Source organism: Engraulis encrasicolus, chromosome 24, assembly GCF_034702125.1.
Source record: "Engraulis encrasicolus isolate BLACKSEA-1 chromosome 24, IST_EnEncr_1.0, whole genome shotgun sequence".
Taxonomy (NCBI): domain Eukaryota; kingdom Metazoa; phylum Chordata; class Actinopteri; order Clupeiformes; family Engraulidae; genus Engraulis; species Engraulis encrasicolus.
Window position 1 is genome coordinate 1,502,877 of NC_085880.1, and position 20,873 is coordinate 1,523,749.

Here is a 20,873-nt window from a genome sequence, read left to right on the forward strand (position 1 = left end):
ACAATTCTTGCTATCCAGCAGCCCATCCCAAAACAAACAATACTTTGCTCTGGACACACAAAAACTTGGTACCCCTGTCTGTCAGCCATTCACAGAGCCCCTTTATCTTGATGTGGTAGCCTACAGGTGGGAGGTGGGGCTACCGTCTGTCTTGGGTGGCCTCCTCCATTTATCTCTGCATCTTTCTGGCCCCAGGCAGCTCCACCTCCTCCTCCTCCTCCTCCTCCTCTCCTCTCCAATATCCCCCCTGTCTGACCTCACATGACCACTATATAAGGCCAGGACCATCTCCGGGCATCCATCCCTCCTGCCAGAGGACACTGAGCTCCAAGCCTTCCTGAACTGACCACCTTCATCTTCAGCTGTGTGCACAGTACTTCCTCCAAGTCAAGATGACGTCTATGGCAGGTCAGTAAAACTAGCTGAAGAAAATGTGTCTGCAATCTCTAAAAGCTTTTTTGGTCCTTAAGTGCAAGACAACAACAGACACTTATCCTATGCTATGGACATTTATCCTATGCTATGGGAATGCTATGGGGTAGACAGGAACTGCTGATGATTGATAATGGTTGATACCTGTCTATGCCCAATGTCCATGTCTGTGTAATTTGTTACGTTTTGGTACAAATGTGTGTCTTAGGGGTAAATTTTGAATGGGGGTGGGGGTTCTGATTGTATGTATTGACTTATCCTCATGTCCAAAGTGCCACTTACTGGAAGAAATGTCCCCCATGGGGAACAATAAAGACACTACTACTACTACTACTACTACTACTACTACTACTACTACTACTACTTCTACAACAACAACTACTACTACTACTACAAAAAAGATATTAGCTTTTGCAGACACATTTCTGTTCATGTTTAGTTCTGTCAAGTCTCTATTCAAGTCCCTAGTCTTGTTGAATCAGATTAACTCAGTAACACACAGCCCTTGTTATGAATGAGCTGTTATCAGAATGGCAATTACCAAGTTGTAATGTATTACTAAAGGCCCTGTGCACTGTCATAGTGGTGTAGCACTGTGGTAGTTAAGTTTTTTCAGTGGCAATTACAGTGTTACACTGGTGGAACAGTGTGCGATAAGGAGTGGTTTGATGGGTCAAATTAAGTTTACAAAAGGTGAAATGAATATCTCTCCATTTGATATATTGCCAATTTTGCCCTGGATTTTCCTGTGTTTCTTTTTGTTGTGACTCTAGGTAAGCTAGCCCACCAAAAGGAGAGAGATCAGGGCGTGGGCACCAAGCAACAAGCTGTGCAGTTCCAACAGCAGGACTACGAGGCCTTGAAGAAGCGGTGTCTGGAGACTGGCAAGCTCTTTGAGGACGACAAGTTCCCTGCCTCGAGCCGATCACTAGGCTACAATAAGTTGGGGCCAGGATCCCACAAGACCCACGGGGTGGTTTGGAAAAGGCCAACGGTAAGGATGCTACTGGACTACTAGGGCTGTAATGATACTCAACTCACAATTTGGTTCATATCACAACTTTTGACCCACGGTTCGATACAAAAGTATCTTTTTAAATGAGTTTTTTTCACATTTGCCAACATTACATAATACAATTATAATACAAAACATAAACATGAAAATATAAAACATATAACATACAAATGATGATGGTTTTTAGGTAGAATAGGTCACTAATAATTTTTAAAAGGTTTAGAAATAATAATGAGCTTGGAAGCACTATCACATCATATCATGTGGTTGTTTTCTGGACTGAAGGGTAACAGAACTTTGAAAGGGCATATCACAATACTGCCTTCTTGCACTGTGATACAGTATCGTAACTCTGCGTATCAGGATTTCTCGGTTCAACATAATATCGTTACAAACCTATTAACTACTGAACTTGTCCTTACCTTGGCTACGTACATGCTTGTATTGGCTTTTTTTAACACTACGTTTTTTCATATTTAATGTTACTGCCCTTTTATGCTGTGTTTGAGTCTTATCTTGCTACAGATGGACACAGAGGTGGAAAGAGTACAGAAAAAATGTAATTGAGTAAAAGTATCATTACTTGTTTTGAAATCTACTCAGAGTAAAAGTAAAATTACCTCTTTGAAAATCTACTCGAGTAAAAGTACAAAATTACTTCTTTCAAAATGTAATTTGAGTAAAAGTTACTTAGTTGCTTTCAGTTAGCTTTTCTATGGAGGAATTCCATTTTTCTTCTTGAATAGCGCCCTCTGTGACCTATGTCTATTTCGGCACCAGTCATCTTTCAATAACCTGGCTATTGTGACAACAAAACCCTGCGAGCGACGCGTTGACCTGACCCTGAGCACCGTATTCCCAGAGGGCCCTCAACCTGCCTCTACATGTATCAAATGCCTCGTTATGGTTGAAACAATCAATCAGGCCACTCTTGCCTCTGGCTTATTTTGCAGTGGGGAAGTTTAAAAACTAAACTTTTATTGTCTTCAAAAATGAGACGGATATGAACGTCAAATACCCATGTTTGCCAGACTGACTTGGTCATGGAATTTTGAGCAGAACCAAAATAATAAGCAGGCCCAGGGTCTGCTCATTGCCGACTATTGGGCTGTCGAACCAGTGACATGATGGGCGCTGGATAATCATGCAATGGATTAGTCCAAAATAGATCTTTTACTGTATGTGAAATGATAAATACGCACAGGTTCCCTCATTTCTGGCAGATGTTTTCCTTAATTTCATTTTTCTCTACCTATCAGAATTTACTCAGTACTCAAGGCAGGTTCAAATGTAATTGAGTAGAACTACTTGGGCCAAAATGTAATTTGAGTAAGAGTAAAATGACACATTTTAAAAACTACTTAAACAATTACAAGTTACTCATAAAATTACTTAATTACAGTAATTTGAGTACATGTAATTAGTTACTTTCCACCCCTGGTAAGACATGCAAGACATGCTAATGACAGTATTGTCACACTCACTTTCTAAATATTTATTCAGTATTAGTTTGACATGCACATCAGGTGACTAAAGCAACATTGTTTACATTAAACATTAATTACAGTAAATATTTATATTACATTGCTGCCTTTTCCTTAACCTATTTTAGCCTAAGGCACCTGCAAAATAAACGCTTGCTGAATGCCTAAGTCCTTTTTGGGAAAAGGTGCCCTCTGCCTATAAAAACCTAAATATTTCAGCCTCCGAAGCACATAAAAATGGAATAAGTTGCATTTAAAAGCTAGAACCATAATCTTGAATTAGAATGTGTTCATTAAACTCTAACACACATTTTTACTAAAACCTCAAGAGCCTGAATGCAGCATATATGTCGCACCAGGCGCCAAAGGTCAAACAACACACGGCTTAAGGCTTAAACTGGTTAATTGAGGTCATAATCATTATTACTGTATCAGAGTTATGTTGCAAGATTCTATTTTATTGTGAAAGAAAAGGCAGTTAGCAGGAGCCACTGCTCCTGAGTCCCGAGGCAGGTAAACAAAAGTAGTAAAACAAAAAAGGTGTAATGTAGAAAATTAGAGTAAAGAATGGCAAGAAAATGACGAGAGAAGAAATGCATATGCCATGTGCTTCTACCATTCCAACACTACTGAACCCGTCTTTCTTTTACACTGATTCTGTGCGTTCATGATTTCCCCCTAGACACAATAACCAAGAGGTGTACTTCTCATTCTGGTTCTTTTTTTAACAGGAGCTGTGCTCAAAGCCAACATTTATCCATGGAGGCGCGACCAGAACAGACATCTGCCAGGGGGCTCTTGGTCAGAAAATATTATTTTTCTATTGCTCTTGTTGCTTTAGATTACTAAGATTGTAGGCCTACTTTCCATTTTGTACATTGTTTTGAAAAAAAAGTTACTAATGGTTAAACGGCAGTAGCTATCAACCACACAACACTCAAATGAATGTACATAGGCTACGCACCTTTTGCGTCTGAATGTCCGTAATATTCGTCTTTTTGTATTTCCACCACCAAAGGGGACTGCTGGCTACTAGCTGCTATTGCTTCTCTGACCCTGGAGCAGAAGATCCTGGCCAGAGTGGTTCCTGGTGGACAGACGTTTGATGAGGGCTATGCAGGGATCTTTCACTTCCAGGTAAAAAAAACATAATAAAATCATGATAGTGATAATCATTATTAACAGGCCTAATCATAATGCTTGTGTGTGTAGCACGATTGATAGCAGAGATGTATAAAGTACTGGAGAAAAGTAGTGGAGTAGAAGTACCAGTATCATCTTGTCAAATGACTTGAGTAAAAGTAAAAAAATACCCGTTGAAATTACGGCAAAAAACTGTCAAATTGCAACAGTCAGTGACCGTAAAATGTAAAACAGTTTATCTCTGTACTAAATACGGCAAGCTACTATTAAGTCAAAAAGCGCTACATAACTTTATTTTTGACAGGTGTCATATGTAGAAAATACTGGACTGTTCTCTGTAAACGAAAATATTGGAAAATACCGTTAAGTGGGATGAAGTAGTCAAGAAACGGCACATAACTTTATTTTTCACTGGTGTCATATGTATGAAATACTGAACTGTTCACTGAAAAGAAAATATTGGAAAATACCGTTAAGTGAAGATGAAGTAGTCAAGAAACGGTACATGACTTTATTTTTCACTGGTGTCATATGTACACGGGAAATTTGTCAGAGTTAGATTGATCAGAGTTAGACTAGTGTTCAGCCAAAATCTAAAATTCTCCACCGCAATCATTTTTTCCCTTATTGGACTTTGAGGCTTTGCCATCAGATTTTTCGTTTGAGAGGCAAATTGACACAGTAAACGTCTTCAAAATTCAGAATATCCTTTTTTACATTCCTCCTACCCAACAGAAAGCAATGGAGGTTATAATGAATTAAATATTAATTACTCCACAGAAAACTGATTGCCTGTCTGCTTGGCTCCAGGTGCCTCCACGTTGTAGATTTGACAACAGTGAAGCTGGCAACTGAATAAACTGCGCAACAGTTAAGGACTGCAAATGGCAACAGTTTGCACATTTTGCAGTAATTCACTGTAACTTATATATTAACAGCCTACAGTTTAGCCTCATTTAACCCTTTGAGGAGTAGGGAATTTCTAGAGGTTCTTCTAGAATTTTACTGGAACACTCTACAGCTCCCATAGACGTCTGTGTTAAAGATCTCACAAAGACATTATGACATCATAATGAGAACTCAAAATTTGGGCAAAATTCTAATCACATATTTGTGATGGTACTCCTCAAAGGGTTAATGTGTAAAATATACCTATAGGCTAGTACGATTTGAAAAAGTCTAGCTGGGACAGTAAACCCTTGATTCAGTCTCTTAGAGGTAGCCCAGTCTATTTGAAACGGTCCAAATCAATCTGTCAATCAATTCCTGACCTCACCTGAGTGCTAAGGGCTGTCATGCAATGATTAACTTACTGCCTACACCTGCCAAATGCTTCATCACTCGGGTCACATGGTTCACTTGAATATGTATTTAAACCGGGACTTGCATTGTACTGCTCACTGGTTGCTAGCTACAGTATATCACGAAAGTGAGTACACCCCTCACAGTTTTGCAGATTTTTGAGTATATCTTTTCATAGGAAAGCATTACAGATATTTAACTTTGACACAATGATTAGTGACCTTTTAACAACATATTTAACCGCTTACATTTCTTGTTCACTCAGAAAAAAACAAAATACAGCCATTAATGTTTGAACATGTACTGACAAAAGTGAGTACACCCCAGATTAAAATCCGGTAGAGAAGGGGCTATGTTGGCTCGAATCGTCTCGAAATGAAACGAAATGAAAAGGGATGACAAGGGAGGTCATCAGTGTGCGTTGCAACCTTTCTTTGCATTGAACTTTTAAATTTTGAGTCTGCATCTGGCTTAAATAGATTGGTGTGAGATTTGAATGCAATCCTAGAGAATATCATGATCTGTTTCAGTAGTCACAGTTTCTTTTAGATGTATTTCAGATTGCCAATGTTGACAGCATTCATGCATCCCCACACCATGTCAATCCTTATACCATGCTTGGCTATTGAGAGGATACACATTTTTTGTAAAACTCACTTGTTTACCGCCACACATGCTTGACACCATCTAAAGCAAATTTGTTTATCTTGGTCTCAAGAGAGATGAACAGACCAAGGATATGGATCACTGGAACCATGTCATGTGATCTGAAGAGACCAAGATAAACAAATTTGCTTTAGATGGTGTCAAGCATGTGTGGTGGTAAACATGTGAGTTTTACAAAAAAGGTGTATCCTCTCAATAGCCAAGCATGGTAGTGGGACTGACATGGTTTGGGGATGCATGAATGCTGTCAACATTGGCAATCTGAAATACACCTAAAAGAAACATGCATGTCAACATGCACTGTGACTACTGAAGCAGAACATGATATTCTCCATAGGATTGCATTCAAATCTCACACCAATCTATTTAAGCCAGATGCAGACTCAAAATGTAAAAGTTCAATGCAAAGAAAGGTTGAAACGCACACTGATGACCTCCCTTCTCATCCCTTTTCATTTTGTTTCATTTCGAGACGTTTCGAGCCAACATAGCCCCTTCTCTACCGGATTTTAATCTGGGGTGTACTCACTTTTGTGAGTACATGTTCAAACATTAATGGCTGTATTTTGTTTTTTCCTGAGTGAACAAGAAATTTAAGCGGTTAAATATGTTGTTAAAAGGTCACTAATCATTGTGTCAAAGTTACATTTCTGTAATGCTTTCCTATGAAAAGATATACCACTGATTCTTGAGAAAGCGGCTAAAACATGTCTCTGCAATAAACTGCCAATTCTGATGAAAATAAATTATATTTTCATGAACAAAATGAATCCAGGTAAAGACCCAGGGGTCTGTTACACAAATGTACAGTCGTTTGAAATATTTAAGTGTAATTTTATTACTTTTCATGGCTATAAACCTGCCCACACCCTGTAAAAACAGATGTCCCAAGGACAGACATCATCATTTCAATTGACTTAAAATGTAAAAATCACTGATATTATTGAATAATATCACCATGATGTGAAAGTCCATATTGAAGTGGTTCTGCAGATATGCACATAGTGTGTGTAAAGCAATATTTACTACTATTTTCTGATTGCTCAAAGTCTGTCCAGCATATTAGTCACCACCGTCAGATTTTTTAAAAAAGACAATAAAATCAGGTATGCACAAGGTCATTGTCATTACTTAGGACCCCTTTTCAAACCTTTAGCTCTACTGAATACTTCACCATCACTGAAGCTCCTGTAAGTTTACTAATTTCTCCTCAATTTCTTAATTTGTTTGGACACTGGTACTGTCCCAACTATAAACTGTCAACACCGTCGGGGGTTTTAATACTATTATGTTACATTAATGTTAATTATATATACTTTTTCAGAAGCGGCATGAAGCCCCTAAGAAACAGAGTGAAAAGGAAGTGGCTAATGTGAGCAAAAAATGCACAATATGTAAAAGAGTGTTTTTTTGTCTCACACCGTCAGATGTCACCACCGTCAGATTTTGTTCCGCTCATCATCTTGTTCCATATTTTACTAAATTGTGCTGGTTAATGAAACATTACCAGACATGTTAGTAATAATTGTGACCCAAACTTACACTCCAGCCTCCACTGAGGTGCATTTGGAGGGTTTTTTGTCACAAAACCTGACGGTGGTGACATCTTATGTAGTTCACAAAAAAGCATGTGTTTTACATGTTTTTAACAAGTTTTAAGAATATGCTTCCAATAAGTATCTACAATTATGTTGAATTGCAAAAGTAATTCACTTCAATACAGTAACATATTTTTTAATTTCTAATTCTGTCTGACGCTGGTGACAAAACGAAGAGCGAGCCCATTTTATGAAAAATGTAAAACATGGGGAGCTTGGCCAATACATTCACTGCACAGCCAAGACCTTCATCTATGATAATACACCTCTATATTTTGGATTTGAACAACTTAAAACCTGTTTATGCCACATTTTCAAAAATCTAGGTCTACTTCCTAGAGTATCTAATAAATGAAGAAAAAACACATGCACAAACATACTGTGCACACACAAAAATAAAGTGTTTATACTAGATGTCATTGACTTGAGAGGGGTATTTATTTTGCTAAATGTAGGTAATAATTAGGTCACTTTCACCACCTTCAGATTACTGTCACCACCGTCAGTTCTTAAATCACCACCGTAAGAAGGAGTTTTGGACATTTTAAATGAATGTGCTTACAAAATTTTCCTTTGGAGTTGTTGAATTATCAAAGTAATAGCAACTTTAAGCCTACACAAATATTTGTGAAATTACAAAAAAATGTTTGATCTATTTAGGCATTAAGTAAGCATTGTCTGACAGCACATATTTTTAAATTAGAACACATGAAGCAGTATTAAAATAGAATGAAAGTGAATTTTCAACATTTAAAGGCGTATGTGTGAACCAAAAAACACACACAATCACTTAAGAACTCCAGATACATATGCAACCAAATCAATACACTTTTTATTGCTTTTAATTGTGTCTGACGGTGTTGACAAAAAACAAGGTATGATCGGAGGAAAACCTGATTTCTGAAAAAAAATCAAAATGGGGAGATTGGCCTTGTGCATTTCTGAAAAGCCAAGACCTTTGTCTACGAGGATATACCATATTATTTTGTAATTCACTTCGTTTTTTTCTTTCAAGATTACAACCTGTTTTAGCCACTTTCTCAAGAATCAGTGATACTCACAAATCTGCAAAACTGTGAGGGGTGTATTCACTTTTGTGATATACTGTAGCTGGCTGGCTGGTTGGCTGTAAGGCCGGCCGGCCGGCTGCCCTCACCTGGCCTAGCCTGGCCTGGCCTGGCCGGCCCGGCTAGCAGGTCACGTTGTAAGGGTGGCTGTATGGCTTGCTAACTAGCTTGTTTGTTAGCTTGCTTGCCCTGCTAGCTGTGGCCTTCATTTTCCTTAAGGTTATTTCCAGGCCTTTTCAAAATAAAGAATGCATTTGCATACCCTTCATTGATGATACTGGACTAGTCCACCTGCCAGCACTAGACAATCTGGCAATTGGGCATTTATTTAGGTATCTAATTAGGTTGATGTTTATCAGACTCCAGTGAGTTGAATCAGTCCAATCAGTTGTCTGTGATTGCAACTCTCTAATTGGACTCACCTGAGTAGAATCAGTCCAATCAGTCATCTGATTGTAACTCTATAATTGGACTGACCTGAATATAATCTGTCCAATCCCCCCCCACCCCCCACCCCATACACACACAGACACACCTTCACTCACCTTATTAGCCCCCCTCACGCAGACACACACACTCACACCCACACACACACATTCACTTAGCCCCATACCCCCCCCCCTTAACGGTACAATGGTTTTTTTAACGGTAAAATTATGCAAAAATCACAGCGTTTTAAAATGTAAACACGTTTTTGCCGTACTTGAGGGGAAACTTTTAGCGTAATTTAACGGTATAGTTTTGATATCTACTACTACCATTATTTCACCGTAAAAATATCATATAATTTTTTACCGTAATTTATTTAACGGTACGTTTTGGCAACCATTGCTGCCATAATTTTACCGTAAAATGTCAAAAATAATAATACCGTTATTTATTTAACGGTAGGCTTCGGCAACCACTGCTGCCAGCAATTTACCGTAAAATGTAAAAAGGAAATATAACGTTATTTATTTAAAGGTAGACTTTGGCAACCACTGCTGCCAGCAATTTACCGTAAAAACAACAGTTTTTTGTTTACAGTGTAACCTTTCCTTACCTTAATCAAGTAGAAGGACAAAAGTATTCAAAATGTGTTGTACTTAAGTAAAGCAAGTAGAAGTATTGCAAGTTTTGCTACTTGAGTAAAAAGTAGAAGTAGAAGTAAAAGTACTGCATTAAAAAAAATGGGGGGAAAAAAGTCAGTCAAAAGTTTGAATACCATTTGGTTTATTAGAGCTCTGTACAATAAGTCTCTTATGAAGTGCAAATACCATTATGGTTTGTTATTAAAAATGAATTCTCTTTTTGTTCCTCAAAAGAGAACATTGAATCTAAATAGGGCCAGGGATGGCAGCCGTCATCCTCCTCCTCCTCGCTGCAATGTGAGGTGGTTGGTGTCGTTGATGTTGATGGCGATACCTCGTCTACCTCATCCATCTTGCCAACATGCCAGTGTCAATGCCAACTGAGCGTCACTGACCGCGCCAAAAGACATGCGCATAGAGGTAGATTTTCTACCTCTATGGACATGCGCGAGAATGCGATCTGCTTTCCTTTCCCTACCATTGCATCGCCCACTGACCGTGAACACGTTCCATCATATCTGGTGATGACAGAGCCATCTAGCGCTCGGGCATAGAAAGGAGTAACGAAAGCAGCACATGAAAAATATATCGGAGTAAAAGTATTAATTTCATCAGAAAAATGTAGTGCTGCAGTAAAAGTACAAGTATGAGGAAAAAAATATTACTCAAAAAAGTGCAGATATTGCTGTTTAGTACTTAAGTACAGTACTTTGTTACTTTTACTTCGTTACTATACATCTCTGATTGATAGCCTACAGCATGCGTCAACAACATGAAAGTAAAAGTGACTCAACAGTTGGAAGCACTACATCTTTCGATTTCTAGAATGTCATAGTGTTAGTTTTTCTGCTGCTATGTTAAAAATAATAATAATACAATTACCTACACAGAAAAGCGATCTTGCCGATCTTGAACTTTAGACGCACCAACGGGGAGCACAATGCATTGGAACTATTACTTCAATGCATTGGAACTATTACTTCAATGCATTGGAACTATTACTTCGCTACTCATGATACTATTTAATGTTCAGATCATGTCATTCCGACCATTTATTATCATAGTTGTAACACTCCAATCACCATTCTGTATTGTGGATTGATCGTCACCTAGAATATAAAATTAGCCTACTTGTTCTAAATTCCACAGTTCTGGCAGTATGGGGAGTGGGTGGATGTGGTGGTTGACGACCGTCTGCCCACCAGAGATGGAGAGCTGCTGTTCGTTCACTCTGAGACCGACTCAGAGTTCTGGAGCGCCCTGTTGGAGAAAGCCTATGCCAAGTGAGTTGATATAGACCCTGTTACAGAAAGCCAATGCCAAGTAAGTTGATATAGACCAGTTTAGTGCCCTGTTACAAAAGGCTAATGCCAAGTGAGTGTTTCCAAGTGGGCTTCCCCATCTGATCCCATATGATTCCTCAGGAGTTTCTACTGCAGCAAGTGACCTCTGTATTTAGTGTAGAGTAGTGTGGAGTATATTGTAGAACTTAGTAGAACTTGGTAGAACTTTGTTGATTCCCAAGAAAATGAAGGGGTCCAGCAGTATATCATACACTCAGGCCCGTAGCCAGCCTTGTGGTAGGGGGGGGGGATCTTTTTCCCCCGAAAGTGGACTTCATTTGGCTCCCTATTCCAATGTCCCCAAATACACGAGCACACTTCAAATATTTTAATTTAGACATATTTTATTCATTATGAGTTTGCTGTGAGTCCGTTGCTGTGTCTTAATTGTTTGTCTGTTGCTCCCCTTAACATAAATGGACATAGTCAGGGTCATTTTTCCAAAAAGTTGACACCTGAAGGCAAATCATGTTAATTTTCGGCATACAACTGATTTAGGGGTATTCAAGGGTGCTGAATCCAAATCTGCCGTATGCCGGACGCAAAAATGTACCGAAATGCCTCAAACGGGCAAAATCCAATATGGCCGCCGCCACCATGTTAAAATCCTGCAATCACTTTTCTTTTGGACTAAATAAGGTATGAATTTGAAAATAGCACTTATTTGTATGTTTTCAGACATGGGGAAAGCCATTATGTCATCAGATTTAAGCTCAGATTGGAAGAAAATGCTTATGTCATTGGCTGGCAGCCATTTTAAAAGCAGAGAGCCTCATATTGTCAGCGATTTTTAACATTTTTACTAATCTTTCAAGATTCACAGAAAAAAATGCTCTTTGTCTCTGTGAACACAAATACTACAGAAACCTACACTGAACGGTCACCTGAAAAAAGAAGTTTGTGTCTACCTTTTTCCATTCTTTAGTTATGGGCAGTAGAACATGGGATGACACCACAAAAAAACACTGATTTTTGACCCCAAAATACTGCACTTCTCTCTGTCCATATTTTTGCTTTAAGGACATATTGTCTTTGATAGTGTTCATGTTTGATGTGCAACATTTTCAGGGGGTTTAAAGGGTGCTTAATGCCAATATGATGTATAAATAAATGTATATTCCCATAGTACATCAAAATGAAGGAATCCAATATGGCCGCCGTCACCAGTCTACAGTGTACATTTCTTTCACAAGGTTAACTCTTAAGTACATTATGTAGCATTAGGTTTTCATACAGGGAGAATTAATTTCCATACTCAGATTTAAGATAGATATCAAAGGAAATTATTTCAGTGTAGTCTGAATTCATGATTGCAACAGGAACATAGGGTGACACCACAAAAAACAATATTTTTTGACCCCAAAATACTGCACTTGTCTCAACCCACATTTTTGCTTTAAGGACAAAGTGTCTTTGATAGTGTTCATGTTTGATATGCAGCATTTTCAGGGGTCTTGAAGGGTGCTTAATTCAAATATTCAAATATGCTGTGTATTAGGCTCAAAACCTCTTTAATAGGCCTACCTCAAAATGAATTAATCGAATATGGACGCCATCACCAGACAAGGTGGACTCTTAATTACATTGTAGCTATAAGTTGTCATACATGGAGAATTCATCTCCATACTCAGATTAAAGATTAGAATCAAAGGACATGATTTCATAGGTTGAATTCATGTTTACAAGTGACAGTTGACTTTCATGTCAATAAGCTGTTCTTTTGAATGAAAATGTTTTCTCTACTTCCACTTTTATTTTAATGCTTATTATAACATGATGCAATATGTCCACCTCTTCCATTATGAGACTAATTTATACACATAAGTCTGAATGTGCCTAAATATAATATGCACATCTACATTTTGTGCATTAGGAATCCATTGTTTTCCGATTTTATTGCGGGGCTTACATTATCTTTGAATGGTGGAAAGGTGAAACGTGGATCAAAACAGTTTATGTTATTGTGAGGAATTTACTTGATATATGTTAACTCATTCCCAACCATTAGGCCTATCAACCTCCTCCTCTCCAGTGATTTGGCAGGACACACAATATCATGCACTGCATGGCACTTTTGCTGCAAATGCAACAAAAGCAAAGTATGACGTTTTGCAATGATCAGTCCTATCTAATTCAGATGTCACATGGTTACATAAAATTCCCCATATTATCAAATCTCTATATTGAGTCAGGCCCACATACCCCTTCCTATCCTCCTGCCAGTCACCGAAGTGGGATGGGTGGTATTGAACAGGGCTTTAGTCCCACTGCTCCTGTATCTGCCACTTATACATGGGTTCTCATTGTTTATCAACACAATGTTATGAAGAGGGGCAAGACACTGGCAGCCAACCACGTGAGCTAATTTTTTTTGACAGACAGCGGTTTCCAACAATCAGAGGCTGAGTTGTGCGCGGCTAGGTTCGCTGTCAGGTTATAAACAAAATTTAGAACCCATGTATTCTCAAGGCACACAAAGACATCACAACTTGTGCTTGCCTCATCCAACACTGCATCTGCAAGAAGTGGCATGGAGTACATGGAGTCAAGCAGTTGCTGCAATTCAGCAACTCCAGGAGGGGTGATTAGGAATAGGTTAACTTAGTATACCAAGTAAACAATTTTGGTTAGAGTAGAGGAGGGTGACTGTATGTGCATATATACGTATTTGGTATATATATAAACTGGTATCAGAAGTAGTGTGGAGTCAAGTCTCTTGGCGGAAATACGTAGGATGGTGTGCAAGGCTAATAGAAATGGGCACCCTCCTGTCTTTCTCACAGGCAGCACATGAACACAATATTCAAAAAAGGTCATTCCAAGTCAGCAAGGACATTCTGATTTTTGATACCTCCTCCTCGTATAACTTAGCCCATTGTGTCCTGGAAACACATATAGGTTTTTCAGGATCTTGAGATTTTAGCTGTTTTATTATGTTTTACTATGTGGGTATGTTAGAGCTGAATGAACACATTGCAATGCAAGGGGAGGGTATTGGCTTTTAAATGTAACTCATTTCATGTTTGTATGTGCTTCGGAGGCTGAGACATTGCGGATTTAATAGGAAGAGGGCACCCTTTCCCAAAAAGGGCTTAGGACAAAATGGGTTAATTAGCAGTCCATTTTTGAATATTGTGTTCATGTGCTGTGAGAAAGACAGGGAAGTGCCCATTTCTGTGCCTAGGCACCTTAAAACTACCACTTGCTCTTCTGCCTGCCATTGGCTCTCTCTCTCCAGCTAAACACCATTATTGATACATTCCAAAAGTGTCCATACAGTATAATTGCTGTATATTTTAACAAGGCAAATTTAAAGTCTATACTTGCACAATTCTACCAACAGAAGATAACAGACAGACTCTCTTTTCCTCCTGCTCCCCTGTTCAGCAGGGCTGGATCCCCACATGGCTGCATGCTGAGCCCCCATCTAAAGTCTATCCGTCCATGACTGCAGCATGGCCAGCAAAAGGGACTGAAGGTGGCAGCCTGGTGTACAGAGACCGAGACAAATTTCTCTAGCTCTGAATGAAAAGAAAACCAAAGAGATCATTGCTGCCTTCAGGAGGCACACCTATAGCGAGAATAGACCTAGCCCTCTCTGAACTTCCCACTGTCACAGAGCTAAAACATTGTCTTGGACATTATCCTGGTTCTGAGTTCTTGGGTCTCTACAGATGTATCATTGGCACTACAGATGTATCATCAAAGTAAGGACCAAAGACTAAAACCACATTTCACACACATGGACTGTCTGACTGTTCATAACAATCTCTTGTTCCCCCTGATCTCCTTCCATCCTCCGGTTGTTGTGCAATAATTGATACAGTGCAATGTGTTGAGCTGAATTCTTGCCGTACTACAGAACAAAGGCCAGCCTTGTAATTAATGGTTATAATTGTCACAGAGTGGCCATCTCAGCTGAAATATGTACATTAAGCAAGACAATCTATGCAATAACTTTGGATGACTGATGTGCAATACCAGCCTGAGACTGTCGTTTGTGTATATATTCACACACACACACACACACACACACACACACACACACACACACACACACACACACACACACACACACACACACACACTGTGATGACGCGGCTTATGGGCGCGTCACCACCGCGTCCAGGCGGACGCTTTTAAACATTTTTGGCGCCTAAGCGCTTTCCCCTCTCTCACCTCTCCTAAGCGCGCGGCTGGAACGCCGCGCATTGGACATTCATTTATGTGTCGGGACATTGTTATTAATATCTTGCGATGTGTAGTTTTAATGTTTGCAGGCTCATGGGTGCACACATGATAACCGCGACATGACAAACACTTTACACACGCTAAGCGCTTCCACATAGTCACACACTCCATACACCTCGCACAGCGACATCAAACACAAACACGGTGTTTACCGCGAAATGCTTATTTGTCACAACTCCCTTTCATCAAGTTTGCAAAGCATACCACCTCCTAAATGTTTTGTGTTCACTGTTTAAGCCTGTTAGCTTTCACCAAGTGTTTCTGTAATGTTTAAAACTTACCTGCAGTGTTGCAGCTCTTCCGGGTCTGGTGAGGGAAACCGAGGGCATGATTCTGTGCGCATATATCCATGGGCGCGTTCGCTCATTGGCAGCGCTGTGCGCTGCGAAATCAATTATCTTTAGTTTTGCTTTTTGTTGCTTTATTTCTTTATGCATTCATTTGTTATCATTTGTGTTAAAGGCCTGATTTAGTTATTATATGTTTGGTACCGTTTTATAGAGTTTATTTAGTTATTTTCAGTTCTGTTTGTAAATCCCCCCTGGCTTGTGTTGTATAATGGATTAGTCCAGTGGCCAGGGCGGGAAAACTTTTGCTCAAAAGGTCCGACTCTTCATTTGCTCGAGGAGGTCGGTAGGTGAAGGTTACCTTACCTGTGAATAGTCATATGCTATGCCAAAGCATTTTTCTCTGCTGAAGAGACATTTTGATTTTGACCTTTTCGTTATTATTTTTGTAAATATATTTTTTGTAAATATTTTTCTTTATTGAATACTTACCTTTTTGGATTCTTTGGACACTCTTGTAAATATCACTCCTGGTGTGAAGAAAAATAAAAATTCAGTCGACGCAGTTTTTGCCTGTTGGAGCATTTTTGGTGCCATTCCAAGACCCCTCGACACTCTACCTTTCACAAGTGGTGGCAGCGGTGTTTTTCCAGTGTCAAAAGAGGGTGGCACCCAACGATGTCACAGCAGGCCAGCCTGCAACCAAATGCTGTGAGAAGCAGATCAGCAGAGTCGACTGCACACCAGACGGCGACAGAGGACAACATGGCTTCCAGGCCCCATTCTGCACCCCCGGATGACCGGACGTCCAGACTGGAGGAGACGCTACGCTCATTCATCCAATCACAGCAAGCCAGAGAGGAGCGCCAGGACCAGAATTGGCGAGCAATGCAACATCAGTTCCAGCAACTCCAGGTGCTTGTGAAAGGAGAGCTCTTCGACCAACGTCCAGCAGAGGGAGCCACGAGCCAGTTACCAGATCCAGTCGCACGAGAGCCCGGTGTACCAGAAGACCACAACCAAAGACGGGAGGAGCAGCAACAGAGTCCAGCCCACGGCGCATCTGATGCACCAAGGTTAGCGACGGGTCGATCTCAGGAGCCCGCTACGCCAGATGACGTCTCACCAGGGCGGGGCCAGCTCTACACACGCTCAGTCACCCCTATGCCAGATCTTCCAAGGTCGGTGAGCGTAACCCCATCTGAGTTTTATGGCTGGAGTCGTCCCAAGATGACACCATACCAAGAAGACGAAGATATCGAACATTATTTAACAACTTTTGAAAGACTCGCTTTGGCTAACCAATGGCCAAGACACAGTTGGGCTGTTTACCTTGTGCCCCTGCTGACAGGGAAAGCCCGTGCGGCATATGTCGCAATGGATATTGACAACACCATGGACTATACAAAAGTCAAAGAGGCCATATTGGCCAAGTTCGAAATCAACAACGACACCTACCGACACAGGTTCCGGTCCATGACGCTACTGGACGGAGAGACTGCCAAAGAGCTGCAGGCACGTCTTAGTGACCTGTACACCAAGTGGATGTGCCCGACGCAGAAGACCAAAGCTCAAGTCGGGGACGCCATTGTACTGGAGCAGTTCCTGCGTATGCTGAACCCGGAGCTGAGGATATGGGTCAAGGAGCGCAACCCGGTGACGTCGAAAGAAGCCGCGGATCTGGCAGAAGCCTTCGTCGCTGCTCGACGCCACAGAGGGACCTACCAGCTCGGCGCCCACGACACCACGGCGAGGCGGGGCCAACCACCACCGAGGCAACCAACGCGTCAGCCTTCCAGTAAGTCTGTGGGTGGCGGTCGTGTGTTCAATAGGTCCTATAGCTCCCATAACCCCAATTCCCAGCCCAGCACACAGTCTAAGCCCAGGCCCAACATAGTTTGCCATAACTGTCATCAACCCAATCATATCAAGCCAGACTGCCCCTTACTCTCTGTTAGCAATGCCAGCTTGTGTTACACACCATCTCACACATCCATGCCTACACCTAGCTCCACTGACACGCTAGTTCCCGTCACCATCAGGGGTAGGACTTTGCAGGCCCTTGTAGACACTGGTAGTAGCCAGACATTCGTAAGGAGCGCTTGTCTTGACCCTGCAGATTATGCTACTGTTGGCAGAGTGAGGGTGAGGTGTATCCACGGTCATGAAACTGAGCACCAGACAGCTAACGTAGACATGGAGATTGATGGCCAGAGGTACCTGCTAAATGTTGGCATAATGGATTCACTGCCGTATCCCATTGTGTTAGGCCAGGATGTGCCTGTGTTGATTGAGTTGCTGGAGAAGTCTGTACCTGTACCATCTGCTTTTGTTACGACACGATTACAAGCTCAAGCTGAGTTGGCGGAGTTACCATTTCCAGTCACAGAGCCTGTTGCTAAGCCTAAGAAGTCGAGGTCACTGAAGAGAAGGGACAAGTTTTTAGGTACTCCAGTACAGGAGCAGTTGCCCCTTCCACCAATAGATGGTGATGTAATCGACAGTGCAGATTTCAAAGACCTTCAGAAAGCTGACCCCACACTTAAGTCTTGTTTTGAGAAAGTTGTGAGTGAGGAGGATGTCATGAAGGCTACCGTGTGTGGAAAAGAATGCTTTGTTGTGAGAGATGGTGTGCTGATGTGTGTGTTTGAGGAAGCAGAGCATATTGTAGTCCCTGAGTCACTGAGGTCCAAAGTTCTTCACCTTGCTCACAGTATCCCCTGGTCAGGACACTTAGGGCAGCAGAAGACACTTGACAGAGTTGCTAAGCGCTTTTACTGGCCCAAGTGGTATCAAGAGGTGATCGATTACTGCAAGTCTTGCCCCACATGCCAACTCAGATGCAAAACACACAGAGGCCAAAAAGCACCACTCATGAGCATGCCCATAATCGACACACCATTCACAAGAATTGCTATGGATATTGTAGGCCCTTTGGAGAAGAGTAGAGGAGGCCACCGTTACATCTTAGTCATTTGCGACTATGCCACTCGATATCCCGAAGCGTACCCCCTCAGAAATGTCAAGTCCAGACAAGTGGCTAACTGTCTCATACAGTTGTTCTCTAGAGTAGGCATCCCGAGAGAAATTCTTACAGACCAGGGAACCAACTTTAACTCCCGTTTCATGAGACAGGTTTACTCCCTCCTGGGCATTAGGCCCATTAGAACCACACCGTACCACCCACAGACTGATGGATTGGTTGAGCGCTTCAACCAGACCCTCAAATCCATGCTGAGGAAGTTTGTGTGTGATACCGGCGCAGACTGGGACCAATGGCTGCCATACCTCCTGTTCGCGTACAGGGAGGTCCCCCAAGCTTCAACTGGCTACTCCCCGTTCGAGCTCCTCTTCGGCCGCCAGGTGAGAGGACCCCTGGATGTGCTCAAAGAGGCGTGGACCGGAGAGGGGGCACCACAACAGACCAGCATCGCAGAGTACGTGCTGAAGATGAGAGCCAAGCTTGAGGAGCTCAGCAGCCTGGCCCACGACAACATGGTCAAGGCCCAGTCACGCCAGAAGACCACGTACGACCGGACAGCGCGGAGCCGCACCTTCAACCCGGGCCAGAAGGTCCTCCTGCTACTGCCCTCATCCACCAGCAGTCTCCTGGCGAGATGGCAGGGGCCGTTCGAGGTGCTGGCGAAAGTGGGTCCGGTGACGTACGAACTCGCCATGCCAGATCGTCGAAAGCCAAGACAAAGGTTCCACATCAACCTGCTCAAAGAGTGGGTACCTCGACCAGACACCACCAGCCACCTGAACTGGGCTCGGGTGGTGGAAGAAGAGGAGGAGACCAAGGAGCAGTACTTCCCCACGGGGGGAGGTGAGACTTCTCCACCGCTGCAGCATCTGTCCAGCCGCCAGCAGGACGATGTGCGGCAGGTCATTCCCGATGGCCTGTTCAGAGAGGAGCCTGGACGGACTTCGCTGATGCAGCACCACATCCGTCTGACAGGACCAGGTCCGGTCCGACAGACTGCTTGCCGGGTCCCCGCGAGGCTCATCCCCGCTTTGAAGGCGGAGGTCCAGGCAATGCTGGACATGGGCGTGATAGTGCCATCGCGCAGCGAATGGTGCAGCCCCGTCGTGCTCGTCCCCAAAAAGGACGGCGAGCTGCGCTTTTGTGTTGACTTTTCAAAACTGAACTCAATCTCAGCCTTTGACCCCTACCCAATGCCAAGGGTAGATGAGATGGTGGAACGGCTGGGCAAAGCCCAGTACCTCAGTACCCTTGATCTTTGCAAGGGGTACTGGCAAGTGCCACTCACGCCAGAGGCCCAAGAACTGACAGCCTTTCGAGCCCCGAGTGGACTTTACCAGTTCACCACCATGCCCTTCGGACTACATGGAGCGGCCGCCACATTCCAGCGGCTCATGGATCAAGTGCTGCGGGGGGCGGAGACTTATGCCGCCGCCTACATCGACGACGTCATCATCTACAGCTCCTCCTGGGAGGAGCATGTGACCCATCTGGCTGACGTGTTCAGCCGGATCAGCAACGCCGGCCTGGTCGTGAATGCCAGCAAATGCCAGCTGGCTAGGCCGGAGGTCTGTTACCTAGGCTACGTGCTGGGTAGTGGCAACATCAAGCCACAAGTGAGCAAGGTGGAGGCTGTCCGTGACCGCCCACGACCCACAACCAAGAAGGGTGTGAGATCCTTCCTGGGTCTCGTGGGGTGGTACAGGCGGTTTATCCCCAACTTCTCCACACGTGCCTCCAAGCTCACTGACTTGACCCGCAAAAACAGCCCCAACAAGGTTGTTTGGACAGATGACTGTCAGGCAGCCTTCCAGGACCTGAAGGATTGTCTTTGTGACTCACCTGTGCTACAGAGCCCCGACTTTGATCTCCCCTTCACGGTGCAGACCGACGCCTCTGGGCTGGGGCTTGGTGCTGTGCTACTGCAGGGGGAAGGGGCAGACCGACATCCGGTGCAGTACATCAGCCGTAAGCTGTTCGACCGTGAGACCCGGTACTCTACGGTTGAAAAAGAGTGCCTGGCCATCAAGTGGGCCTTGGACAGTCTCCGGTACTATCTGCTGGGGAAACGGTTTGACTTGGAGACAGACCACCGTGCGCTGCAGTGGCTCCACCACATGAGAGACAGTAATGCCAGAGTCACGCGGTGGTACCTGTCATTGCAGCCGTACAACTTCACCATCCGGTATAAGGCCGGAAAAGAAAATGTTTCCGCTGACTTCTTGTCCCGCC

At 42.7% G+C, this 20,873-nt stretch overlaps 1 protein-coding gene across 1 annotated transcript in view; it reads left to right on the top strand.

Moving 5' to 3' along the window:
* The first annotated feature begins 331 nt into the window (after nt 1-331).
* Nucleotides 332-20,873, top strand: part of LOC134441222 (calpain-2 catalytic subunit-like) — a 34,721-nt gene continuing 14,179 nt past the window's right edge. The window contains exons 1-5 of the mRNA XM_063191422.1: nt 332-408; nt 1,206-1,426; nt 3,663-3,732; nt 3,950-4,068; nt 10,927-11,060. Of these exons, the coding sequence (XP_063047492.1) occupies nt 393-408; nt 1,206-1,426; nt 3,663-3,732; nt 3,950-4,068; nt 10,927-11,060 (560 nt within the window). The 5' untranslated portion in view covers nt 332-392. The remainder of the gene's footprint in view (nt 409-1,205; nt 1,427-3,662; nt 3,733-3,949; nt 4,069-10,926; nt 11,061-20,873) is intronic.